The sequence below is a fragment of the Budorcas taxicolor genome, chromosome 6 (genome assembly GCF_023091745.1).
Source record: "Budorcas taxicolor isolate Tak-1 chromosome 6, Takin1.1, whole genome shotgun sequence".
NCBI lineage: Eukaryota > Metazoa > Chordata > Mammalia > Artiodactyla > Bovidae > Budorcas > Budorcas taxicolor.
The window spans coordinates 115,624,252-115,636,540 of NC_068915.1; the positions used below are offsets into that span (position 1 = coordinate 115,624,252).

Consider the following 12,289-nt stretch of genomic DNA (forward strand, 5'->3'; position numbering starts at 1 on the left):
TGGTGCAATCAGTGGGGAAAATGGTATGGTGGTTCTTCCAAAAGTTAAAGAATTACCATATACCATAGCAGTTCCACTTCGTGGTATATATGAGACTAACATTTGTACATGCATGTTCATAGCAGCATTATTAACCATAAACAAAAGGAGGAAGCAACTCAAGTGTCTTTGACAGACTGATAAACAAAATGTGGTCTGTCCATAACAATGGAATAATATTCAGCCTTAAAAAGGAAATTCTGCCATAGGCTACAATATGGATGAATCTTAAAAGACATAATGCTGAGTGAAACCAGTCAGTCACAAAAACACAAATTATGATTCCACTTGTATGAGGGCCCTGCCAGTGGCCAGTGAAAGTCAGTCATGTCCAACGCTGCAGCCCCATGGAGATGGAGCATACAGTCCATGGAATTCCCTAGGCCAGAACAGTGGAGTGCGGGACTTGAGCAGTCAGATTCGTAAGACAGAAAGCAGTGTTGCCAGGGGCTGGAGGAGGGGGAAATGGGAGCTCCTATTTAACAGATACAGAGTTTCAGTCTTACAGGATGAGAAGGGTTCAGTGGATGGATGGTGGTGACAATCCACAACGTGAATGTACTGGATGCCACGGAACTGTATGCTTTAAACAGTTAAAATGCTGAACTTACGTACATTTTATAGCCATAAAAAGTTTAAATGAGATGAAAGTACACTTTCCTTTTCCAAAAAAAAAAAGAATAAGGGAGGTGATGTGTATCTTGTGAGTGATACTGTCTTGTGAAAATTGCTCACTCGTGTCCGATTCTTTGCACACCCATGGACTATACAGTCCATGAAATTCTCCAGGCCAGAATACTGGCACGGGCAGTCTCTCCCTTCTCCAGGGGATCTTTCCAACCCAGGGATCGAACCCAGGTCTCCCACATTGTAGGCAGATTCTTTACCCACTGAGGCATCAGGGAAGTCTCTATGTAGGAGCTTAAAAAACAACAACAACAATACAATATTAGACACAAACAACGAGTATCAATACCAAACAATGAGAGCAATGAAATTAAGCCACCCGAAGGCAGTTCTCTGGCAGTCCAGTGGTTAGTATTCCATGGCTCCACTGTAGGCGGCATGAGTTCGATCCCTGGTCAGGGAACTTGTATCTTGCATGCCACAGAGTACAACCAAAAAAGTCCCCTGAACTCCTTGTGTTGTGCAGGACAGGGAAGGTACCAACTGCTCTAAACTTAGTTAAGAACAGAAATAGACTGTGACACTTTCAATCTAGAAGAGGGAAATGGCACGCTTGAAAAGAAAAAAAGAAAAGGTTGCTCAGTCCAAAAGCAAGAAAAAACAAGAGAAAAAGAAAAACACCAGCACAGACAGAACGATACGACAACAGATTTAATCACGTTAAACACAAATGGACAAATCACAAATGCAGTTAAAAGACAAAGTGTGTCCTATGTGCCACCGTTACATAACAAAAAATTAAAACCACATATGATAAAGGGAATACGAAATACCTATGAATCAAACCTCACAAAAGCTGAGCAAGACCGCAAAGGACAAATAGCTGTAATGAACTCCCAGTCAAAATACCAACCGAGTTGTCATTAATGGAACCGACTAGATGATTTTAAAACTTACATGAGAGAAAAAACTTACCTGGAAACACTAAGAGCCGGAACAGCCAAGACACATTCAAAGGAAAACATGGACTGACTTTACCAGATACGAGGACTAATTGTTGTTGCTGTTTAGTCAGTGGGTTGAGTCTGACTCTTGTGACCCCATAAACTCCAGCCCACTGGTCTCCTCTGTCCATGGGGTTTCTCAGGCAAGAATACTGGAGTGAGTCACCCTTTTCTTCTCCAGGGGATGTTCTGGACCCAGGGATCAAACCCGCGTCTCCCACGTTGGCAGACAGCTTCTTTACCACTGAGCCACCAAGGAGACCCATCAGCACTAACCACACAACAGCAATTAAGACAGCCTGGTATTGGCACAGAAACAAACGGGAGCAGGACAGAGGCCAGTCACAGACCTACACGTGTACAGACAGACGGCAAGGGGTTTGCAGATGCCTAGGGAAGGGACAGATTATACGTAAACAATGCAGGGAAAGGTGGGGTAGCCCTCCGTGGGGAGGTGTGAAAGTGAATCCTTACCCCACACTATGTCCGAAAACCAATTATAGAGTTGGAAAGATACACATGACACGTTACTGACAGTATCAAGGCTACATAAATAATTCTTATAGATTAATAGAAAAAGACAAACAGGAAAATGGGCAGAAGACTTCAATAGATACTTCACAGGAGACAAAATCAAAATGGGTAATAAATATGTGAAAATGTGCTCAGCCTCATCAGTAATTGTTTAGTCACTAAGTCCTATCAGAGTCTTGGTAACCCCATGAAGTGTAGCACACCAGGCTTCCCTGTCCTTCACTATCTCCCAGAGTTTGCTCAAGCTCACATCCAATGAGTGAGTGAAGTTGCTCAGTCGTATCCGACTCTTTGCAATCCCATGGACTGTAGCCTACCAGGTTCCTCCGTTCATGGGATTTTCCAGGCAAGAATACTGGAGGGGGTTGCCATTTCCTTCTCCAGGGGATCTTCCCGACCCAGAGATTGAACCCAGGTCTCCCACATTGTAGGCAGATGCTTTACCATCTAAGCCACCAGGGAAGTCCGGTAGTAACTAGCTAAATGCAAATTAAAGCCATAATTATACACCCACCAAATTGGCAAAGATGGAGAAAAGTCTGACAATTACGAGTGTTAACAAGGATGTGGAACCACTGATCTTTTACTGCAGAATTCTTGGGAAACAGTGGAAGGCCCTGATGCCCCAAGGGTCCTGAGTACACACCCCGGAGAAACTCGTGCACACATGGGTCAGAAACACAGTTAAGACTGTTGCTAGCAGCACTATCGGTGATTGTCCCAAACTGCAAACTAAACGTCCACAAACAGTAAAATGGATCCATGAACTACGATACCATCAACAGAACAGTTTTCTGCAAGTAACTACACCTATGCACAGCAACCGGGATAAACCTGGAAGACACGACACGCAGAAGCCAGGTGCCAAAGCTTGCGTGGGCATGACTCCACTCATGTAGGTGCACAAACAGGAAAGCATGGAGACAGATGCAGGCTTCGCAGTACAGCAGGAGCCCCCCACAGCCAGGGAGACGGGAGGCGTGGTGCTGAGCTGGGGAGGGCATGGGGGGCTGGCCCCCTCATAGCAATGCTACGCTGTACGTCTCTGCGTGGTTCCCTTTTTCTGAATGCGTTTTATTCCACAGGAAAGCAAAGGGAAAAGGAGGCACCTCAGCTCTGAGTAGCTCAGGGTGTGGCCAGGATGCAGCTGGAGGGTGACGCAGGGGCAGCCATCAGGCAGCCTCGGAGGTTTCTGAGGGCAGCAGATGGGTCAGGGCTCTCTATGCCCCATGACTCTCCCTCCCCATAGAGTGCTGGTAGCCTGACCACCAGCAACCACCTCTGGGGCCCTGACAGGGAGCCTAATGTGTGTGCAGGCTGCCTGGCCAGGGGCTCCCTGCTGTGAGGTCACAGCCAGAAGTGGGCTTCGGTCCTCCCCTCACTGCCCCTCCTCTAGGGACGTAGGTTTGTCCATCGCCAGCTCCCTCTCCTAATGTTCCCTGGGTGGCCCTGCCATCCCCTCCAGAGGCCAGCCCAGTGCCACTGGGCAAGAAGCCCTTTGGCCCCAAGCCGAGGCCCCTGGTGCTCAGGGGGGGCTGCTGGAAGCACCCTCCACCCAGGTCAGCAGGGACGTCCACGCCATGTGACCCAGAGTTGGGGTGGGGGCAGGGAGCAATCCCGGTTTGTTTTGTCAGGTCTCCTCTGGTTCTAAAAGCAGGTTTTTGCAACAAAAAAGTCACTATTAAGGGAAGGTACAGGGGCTCTCTGCGCTCTTTCTGATCAACTGCAGGAACAGTAAAACCAGGCTCAGTGCTTGGCTTGGAGGAGCCCTCAAAGCAGCTGGGGCCTCTTCCCAAGGGCGGGGACTGAACCACCTCTGCTCAACCGACGGGCTGGGCAGGTCAGCAGAGCCTCTCTGAGCCTCACCGTCCCTGTCTGTAACGTGAGAGGCAGCACGACCCCTCGGGTGGGCCTCCCGGCGGGCCTACCCACAAACTGGGGCTGGGAGGGCAGAGAAGCGAGGTGGGTCGGTCTTGTCCTCCGCCACCCCCCCAGCTGTGTCCCCCTCGCTGGGTGAAGGCAGGTCTGGAACCCTGGGGGGTGCAGATTAACCAGACACCCACAATGCCTATCCGAGGCTGCTGGGTAGACGCCAGGGTCTGGGCTCAGCAGCAAAGGACAGATCACACAGCTGGGACGCAAACCCAAGCCGCTCTGCGCCTTGGTTTTCTCACCTGTGAAACGGTCTGCCTGGAGCTGGGGGAGCAGCAGCTTAAGTCAAGTGTGCAGCTTAGCACCTCGAGTACAGGAAGTGCTTGGTGCTAACCAGCCTCCAGCCAACGTGGGGAACAGAACCTTCTAGCAGGTCTGGGACGCCCCCACCTCCACGTCAGAGGACCACATCTGGTGCCCCATCCACTGCCCCCCACCCACACACTCTAGCAACTGAGGCCCTGAGCTTGCGTGGTCCACAGAGCTGGGCAGCTGTCCCAGCAGGCTCTGTGCTGGGCCTCCGGCAGCAACAGGCCCCATCTGTCCAGGCGGCCAGCACAGAACCCCCACACCTTCCAGCTCAGGCTCTTCAAACTCGAGCTGGCTCCCAAGCAGCTGCACGCCAGCTAAAAGCAGTGCATCCCGTGGCGGTCCCCAGCACAGCAGACCCCGAGCCCTGCTGGAAACTGCATCTCTGACTCGATTCCCCACTTGAAGCGGTGGCCACGTGGGAATGGTGTGCCTCCTGGGGTTCAGGGCAGAGCGGGTGAAGGAGGGCAAACTGCTCGTTCCCTGCAGATGCTGCGGGAGGAAGACCAGGACTCCCGAGCCCCAGACCCGAGTGGGGGTGACCCTGAGTGACCCCCAGGTCACCCAGAGGCCATGACCGCCTCCCCACCCCCATCCCGAGGGGCTAAAGTGGGAAACATCTGCAGAGCTGGTGCTGGACACTCGGTTTCTGGAAGCAGACAGCCGCACTCTTCCCCACCAGAGAGCTGACATCTGTGCCCGGGCCTCTCTGCTCCTTTGACCGCCTCCTCACCCAGGATGTGCCCCAGGGCAGAGGAGGGGACGCGTGAACGGCTTTCTCCTGGGACCTTTAGTCAGTGCCAGTGGGCGCAAGTGCTCTCATGGCCTGGGTTTTACACAGCAAATTCCTCTTTCCTAGCAAAAGAGGGCTGTGTGGAGGATCAAACAGCCCTGGGTTCCCTGACAGCCGACACCAGCTGAGCTTGTTTTTATGGGAAAAAAAAAAGAAAGTCACCCCAGATGGTCACACCAGGGAGACCAGCCTGCTGGAATCCACAACAGGAAGCACGGAGGTACTCAGGGCTGGGCCTGCGCTGAGTACGGACTGAAGCACCTGGGCATCTGGTTCCATTGTCCCCACCCATCCTTGGCCTGCAGGGGGCCCACTCTTCCCACTGCACTGTAGCCATCACTTCCTCCAGGAAGCCTTCCTGGAACCCCCAGCTGGGTTCCAAGCTCCCAGCCCCTGCAGACCCTACTGCCGAAGACAGTGGACGCTGGGAGAGCCTCCCACCCGGCTGTCTCCCAACTGCTGGTTAATCCAGCGAATGACTCAACTAGAGACATGTGGGGCCTTCAGCTCTGCAGCCTCACTGCCCTGGACAGGACTCATGGCAGCAGAACCTGACCCTTCACATACAGGCTTTGAACACAGACTGTCTGACTCTGGGGTCCTGTCCTGTGACCAGCTGTGCACCCAAGAGCAAGCCATTTAGCAACCTGCACCTAGAAGACAAGACCACCATTTAGGGCGAGCTGACCTGCCGAGGTCACTGCTTAGACTCTGAAGTGGGTACTCAGTTAGCCCTGGCCACGGTGCAACGGTCATCTGTGCTTTATTGCTCAGCACCGGCCCCACACGGAGCCTGTGTTGTAACGTTCCTGGGGGGTCCAGCCCCCGTCCCCCCACCCCAAATACGCCAGCCCTGCCGACCTCCCAGCCCAGTGCAGGGTGGGTGTGCTGGGGGACCTCCATTCCTGTCCATGAAGTCCAGCCCGGGCTCGGTCCTGGGCCCCTGGGCAGTGTGCAGGGTGAGATGGGAGAGCCCCACCCCATCCTCTGGGGCCCAGGGCCTGGCCTGGCCCCAGGACCCAGCCTGCTGGGCGGAGCCTGGCCTTGAGATTCCTCTGAGATGTCCGCTGGGGAGGCCCAGCCTCCCATGTGGGCCAGCCTCCTCCTGCGTGGCCTGGGGCCAGGGCTGACGGGGTCGCCTCTGCGCAGTGCCAAGCAGCACAGCTGTCACCTGGGCCTGGCGTAGCCGTAGGGGTGCCGCAGCAGCAGGCTCTGGTGGCCGGGCAGCACGTGGGTGTGGTAGTGTTCCACTAGGCTGCCCACGCTCACAAACAGGACCTCGCCCTCCAGGTAGAACTTCAAGTCCTGGGGTGGAGGGGGGCAGGGTCAAGGGGGGCGCTGGCCCGTTTGCCTGCCCTGTGAAACGGGGTGCTCGGCAGCAACGCCCGCCCAGGGGGTGCCGGCAAGGTCTGCAGATAAGCCTAGGGTCGGGGGTGGGTCACCCCATCTCCTCTGGGGCCCGTGGGGGACAGAGCTGGGCCGGGACTGGGGGGGGGGGGAGGGGTGTCTGGAGGCACGGGCCTCTGAGTGCCCACTGCCTGCGCTCCACCAGGGAGACTCCTGGGACCCCAGCCAGGCCCCAGAGCAGGCTCCCCCTCCTGCCCGGGGCCCTCCGCGGGGCCACCTGCTCACCTTCTCGAAGACGCGGTAGTTCCTCACCTTGCTGGAGGCCTCATCCCACACGACCAGAACCTGCAGGGAGAAGCGCGCAGCACAGGGCCTGCTCATCTCAGGAAGACAATGACCTTAGACCCCGAGCGGGCCCCTCAGACACAGAGCCGGTGGGCAGCAGAGTCAAGGCTGTGTCCGCGGGGGAGGACGGCCCCACACGCGGAGAGCAGGGTCGCCGGGGGCACCCTCACCCCAGGGCTCCCGCCCTTAGAGTCGGGTGAGGCATCAGTGGCAGCACCGCGTGTCTGGTCCACACTGATAGTCACGGGGCCACCGAGGCTCAGGGCGGCCACCCAAGTCACCCTTGGAGGGGCCTGGGCAGAGCCAGCAGGCGTCCCACCAGGCTCACCACCCTCAAGAAGCCCCCCTTCAAGGTGCAGGAACAGGAACCCCACCCTTTCCCTCCTGCCTCGTGCCCGTGCTGGGGGGCGGGCATCACTCCCGACGGTGATGTGACCCCCCAGGCCCACCTCCCTGGGTGCCTACCTTCCCCGACTTGGTGGAGGAGTTCCGGATGCAGTAGAGACCGTCCTGGGGCACCCCCCGGGGGCTCGTGGCCTTGAAGAGCCTACGACGACACGGCTGCGTGGAGGGGAGCCGCCCACGAGCAGCTCTCAGGGACCCTCCAGCCCACCCACCTCCCCCATTCCGAGAGCACCGGGGGCCACGGGGACAGATGCACAGAGCCCGGGAGTCGGAGGGGGGGAACAGAAAAGCAGGAAGACCTGAGGTGGGGGCGGCGGGCCCCAGCAGAGAACCTCAGGTCTGCCAACACGAGGCCGTGGAGAAAGGCGGACTGCACACTGACCTCTCCACCTCGAAGGACTCTGTGGTGTTGATGAAGACTGAGCTGGGCAGTGGCACCTGAGTGGTCAGGGTCAAGGGTCAGGATCAGGGTCATGGCCCGAGACTGGGGGTGGGGGCCCCCTCCTCCCCGCTGGCTGCCAGGCTGTGCTGAGAGCCAGGTGTTTGCACCAGGTTCGACCCTCTAGCCCCAGAGCCCCCAGCTTTCCGGCAACCCCCCACCTCCCCCGACGACTGAGATGTGGGCACCCCCCAACCCAGCCTCGCCTTCTCATAGTCATCGTCGGAGCCCTCCCCGCCAGTGTCCGCCTGCGACGTGTCAGTCTGCACGGGTTTCCGGGGTTTTTCAAAGGAGAAGCTCCTGAAACTCTGCCCGTCAGGGGGTGATCGCCTGGGAGCGAGACAAGAGGGAGGCCGGTCAGACGTGGGGCAATGCCCCGCTCCCCTCGGTGACCCCCTCTCGCCCTCTGAGTGACCACACCGAGCCTCGGAAACCAGGGGGTCTGGCGCCTGAAGCCCCGGCAGCCGTCAAAGGCTTGTGACCGTGAAGCTCCAGGACGGGGGCGGTGGGGGGGTGGCGGGTATCCGTGCTGACCGCCCTGGGGCAGCAGAAATTGCCTGAGGCCTGGAAGCCTGAGCTGGGATCGTTGGCCCGGGGCATCCTGAGCTCTGGATGCTGCGGGAAAAGGCCCCAGTCTGAGGGCAGTCTCCCTGCCACGGACCACCCCTGTGGCCTCAGCCAAACCACGCTTGCCCGACAGCCACAAGAACAGATGCCAACAGCCCGAGCCAAAGGGACACGCCCTCACGAGTGGCCACATGCTCCTTAGCCTCCAGGGCTCCAGGGAGGATTCAGGGAGGCCACCCTGGATGGGCCGCCAGGCTGTGTGTGCGGCTGTGCTGTGGACGCTTGGCTATGGCCCAGGCAGCCCTGTGGCGCTCAGGGCCAGGCCCAGAGCCTGACACAGGGACCCGGCCTGCGACTCTGCGACCCCTCACAAGACAGAACCACCAGGGACGTCCTGACGGGCACGGTGCTGACAGAGCCCTGCGGGGCGCAAGACACAGTAAAGGGCGCCCAAGGAGAGCCGGGGGGGAGCATACACTCGGGGGTCGCCCCGTGGACCCAGAGCCTTCACCGCCAAGGGCCCCACGGCCTAGGGCTGCCACGACACGTGTTTCCCGGCACTGCCCGGCAAAGAGGCCCACATGGTCTGGAGCAGGCCTCAGGGGCAGCCGGTCAGTCTAGGCAGGAGGGCAATCGAGGAGCCTTGCTCCTCACATGCCAGGGCCACCTGGCACCCACATGGGCTGAGAGCCAGGGGCAGGGAAACGGGGTCACCAGAGGGTAAACATGCCAAGGAGGGGTGTCCCAGGCCAGGGGGTGTCCTGTGCCACACAGACTCACTGGAGGTGCGGGAGCGCCGGCTTCTCTGGCCGGGGCAGGACGGGAGGCCGGTCTGCAGCCTCGGGCACGGGCAGCTTCAGCGGAGGCGGCCGGGGAGCCACGGGGGGCACACGGGGTCCAGGCCTGGCCACCTCCCCCGGGGGACTCTCTTCTACCATCTTCAGGAACTTGGGCTTGTTGGCTGGCACAGGCGGAGGCTCGGGGGCGGGCGGCCCCCGGGGGGACAGGTGGAAGGACTTGAGCTTGTCACAGTTCCAGGAGGCAGCTGTGGCTGTGCTGGAGGGGTTGACCCCGTGTACGGGGATCCGGGGCTCCAGGCTGGGGCTGCTGTTCTCGGGGAAGCAAGGGGCTTTCCGGAGGCTGGGCCCGGGGGGCAAGATGTTGGGTGGGGGGTCACTCATCCTCCGGGAGACGGTGGGCACCCTGGAACCGGGCTCCACCCACCGCAGGGCCGGCGGCTCCCGCCTGGAGTCCTCGGGGGCCGGGCCGGTGTCCGGGAGGCCGCGCTTAGGGGGCGGGGGTGGCAGCAGGGGGCCTGGACCCTTGGAGGTGAAGGAGTGGGCACGGGGCACCTCAGAGAAGACTGGCTTCCTGGGCGTGGGCACAGGGGGCGGAGGGTAGGCCGGCGGGTGGATCAGGGCATCTGCAGAGCAAAGAGAGCCACATGGTAAGTGGGCGTCCCCCGCTGGAGGCTGCAGCTGCACCCCCTTGGGGGGCAGTGGACAGCCAGGGCCTCTGCCCTGCAGCCTGGCCGCCCCACGCCCCCCATGCCTGGCACTCCTGGTGTGGCCTTCCTTCTGGGTCTGCCCCGCCTCACGCCACTGGGCCCACCCCAGATGCCCTCTGAAGCCTGGGCAAAACTTCCCGAAGCCCAGGTGCCACATCACGTTCCCAGAGGGGAAGGCAAAAGAGAGAGAGGAGACCAGGAAGCCTCCCAGGATTGGGCTCAGAGGGCGGCTGGGACTCCCACTGACAGGCGAGGAGGAAGGGCGGGAGCTGGCGGGGGGGTGACAGGTTGGGTCTGCTCATGACACGTTCAAGCTGCTACAAGAGATTTAGTGAACGCTGAGTGGACTTGATGCTTTCGAACTGTGCTGTTGGGGAAGACTCTCGAGAGTCCCTTAGACTGCAAGGAGATCCAACCAGTCCATCCTAAAGAAAATCAACCCTGAATATTCACTGGAAGGACAGATACTGAAGCGGAAACTCCAGTACTTTGGCCACCTGATGTGGACAGTTGACTCATTGGAAAAGACCCTGATGCTGGGAAGGATTGAAGGCAGGAGGAGAAGGGGATGACAGAGGATGAGATGGTTGGATGGCATCACCAACTTGATGGACAGGAGTTTGAACAAGCTCCAAGAGATGGTGATGGACAGGGAAGCCTCGTCCATGGGGTCGCAAAGAGTCAGACATGACTTAAGAGACTCAACAACAACAAGAGCTAAGAGGAGGCCCTGAGGAGACTAAGGAAAGCAAAAGTCAAGGTCATTGGAGAACAGGTCAAGGAACAGGTAGGCCGGGCTGGAAGAACTGGGCCAGGTCCCCGGGGATAATGAAAGCGAGAAGGGCAAGAGGAGCTGGGGGAGGAGAACAGGGTGGGGGAAGGACTAGTGAGCAGGGAGACAGAAGGCAGGGGACAGAGAGAAGTGACAAGACAGAGGGCAGGACAGGGGCGTGGTCCTCCCACACCCCTCCTCGTGTTCCCAGTGATGCAGGTACAAGCCCATCGCCCTGGCTTTGGGAGGAGAGGCTGGATGGGGTGGTGAGTGACCACGTGGCCACCAGAGGTGCTCACAGAGGGCTAGTCTTTCCGTCCCCGGCTCCGCCAGCTTATCCCTGAACCGCCCCTCTCCCACCCCAGGATAACTGGAGGAGATCAGAGACCAGAGTCAACCTCTCCTGGTCTGATCCTCCAAACCCTTGAGCCGAAGGAGGAAAACTGAGGCCGGTGGTGGAGACCGTCAGGCCAGAGCCCACACAGAGCCGTACCCGGACGACCACTCCCAGATTGGGGGGCTCCGTCCAGCCCCCAGGCCCCGTTCCCCACCCCAAGCGCTACCCAAGCCTCAGGCCCGGCCCACCTACCCTCGGGCCTCCCGGGCTCGGGGGAGTCGGGCTCCAAGTATGAGTCGTCCTCGTCGTCATGCTCGTAGTCTGCGGGGCAGACGGGGCGGGGCGTCAGGTCCGAGGCTGCCGGGCAGGGCCCTCCGAATCCCACCCGCTCAGGGAGGCAGGGGCCAGGATAGGGAGCCCATACCCAGGACACTCAGGCTGCCTGGGAAAACCCAAGGGGCAGAGCAGGCAGGCCAGTCAGCTATGCCTTCCTCCTGGGCAGCAGCCAGCTGTGCAGAGCTGCGGGCTGGGCCCCTGGACGCATCTTACCTTCGCTGTCTGTGGGGTGCGGAGACAGGCTGATGTCCACCGGCCGCTCGATGGCGCCGTAGAAGCTATCCGTGTCCGAGTTGGAGTCACTGAGAGTGGGGCAGACAGTGAGGACAGGGCAGGGGGCCTCCCGCACTCACACACGCGGACACGCAGACAGACGCCAACGCAGGAGTGGGAATGCAGACACAGAACACACGAAAAACATGCGCAGAGACGTGTGGACACAGAAAAGAGCTGGACACGCAGACACGCAGACGGGAGGCGCACGCAGACGGGAGGCGCACGCAGACACGCAGACGGGAGGCGCACGCAGACACGCAGACGGGAGGCGCACGCAGACACGCAGACGGGAGGCGCACGCAGACACGCAGACGGGAGGCGCACGCAGACACGCAGACGGGAGGCGCACGCAGACACGCAGACGGGAGGCGCACGCAGACACGCAGACACGCAGACGGGAGGCGCACGCAGACACGCAGACGGGAGGCGCACGCAGACACGCAGACACGCAGACGGGAGGCGCACGCAGACACGCAGACGGGAGGCGCACGCAGACACGCAGACGGGAGGCGCACGCAGACACGCAGACGGGAGGCGCACGCAGACACGCAGACACGCAGACGGGAGGCGCACGCAGACACGCAGACACGCAGACGGGAGGCGCACGCAGACACGCAGACGGGAGGCGCACGCAGACACGCAGACACGCAGATGGGAGGCGCACGCAGACGCCCAGACGACAGGAGACTGGAGCGGGCGGCGACTGCCTTCTCAGCCCCA

At 59.5% G+C, this 12,289-nt stretch overlaps 1 protein-coding gene across 3 annotated transcripts in view; it reads right to left on the minus strand.

Annotated features, from left to right (window-relative positions):
- Positions 1-5,977: 5,977 nt before the first annotated feature.
- SH3BP2 (SH3 domain binding protein 2) overlaps positions 5,978-12,289 on the minus strand; it is a 35,518-nt gene continuing 29,206 nt past the window's right edge. For all 3 annotated transcript variants that reach the window (XM_052641850.1, XM_052641851.1, XM_052641849.1), the window contains exons 6-13: positions 11,507-11,595; positions 11,210-11,278; positions 9,122-9,764; positions 7,981-8,104; positions 7,718-7,773; positions 7,396-7,477; positions 6,871-6,930; positions 5,978-6,543 (exon numbers count right to left, since the gene is read on the minus strand). In XM_052641850.1, coding sequence (XP_052497810.1) covers positions 6,406-6,543; positions 6,871-6,930; positions 7,396-7,477; positions 7,718-7,773; positions 7,981-8,104; positions 9,122-9,764; positions 11,210-11,278; positions 11,507-11,595 — 1,261 coding nt within the window. In that variant the 3' untranslated portion in view covers positions 5,978-6,405. The remainder of the gene's footprint in view (positions 6,544-6,870; positions 6,931-7,395; positions 7,478-7,717; positions 7,774-7,980; positions 8,105-9,121; positions 9,765-11,209; positions 11,279-11,506; positions 11,596-12,289) is intronic.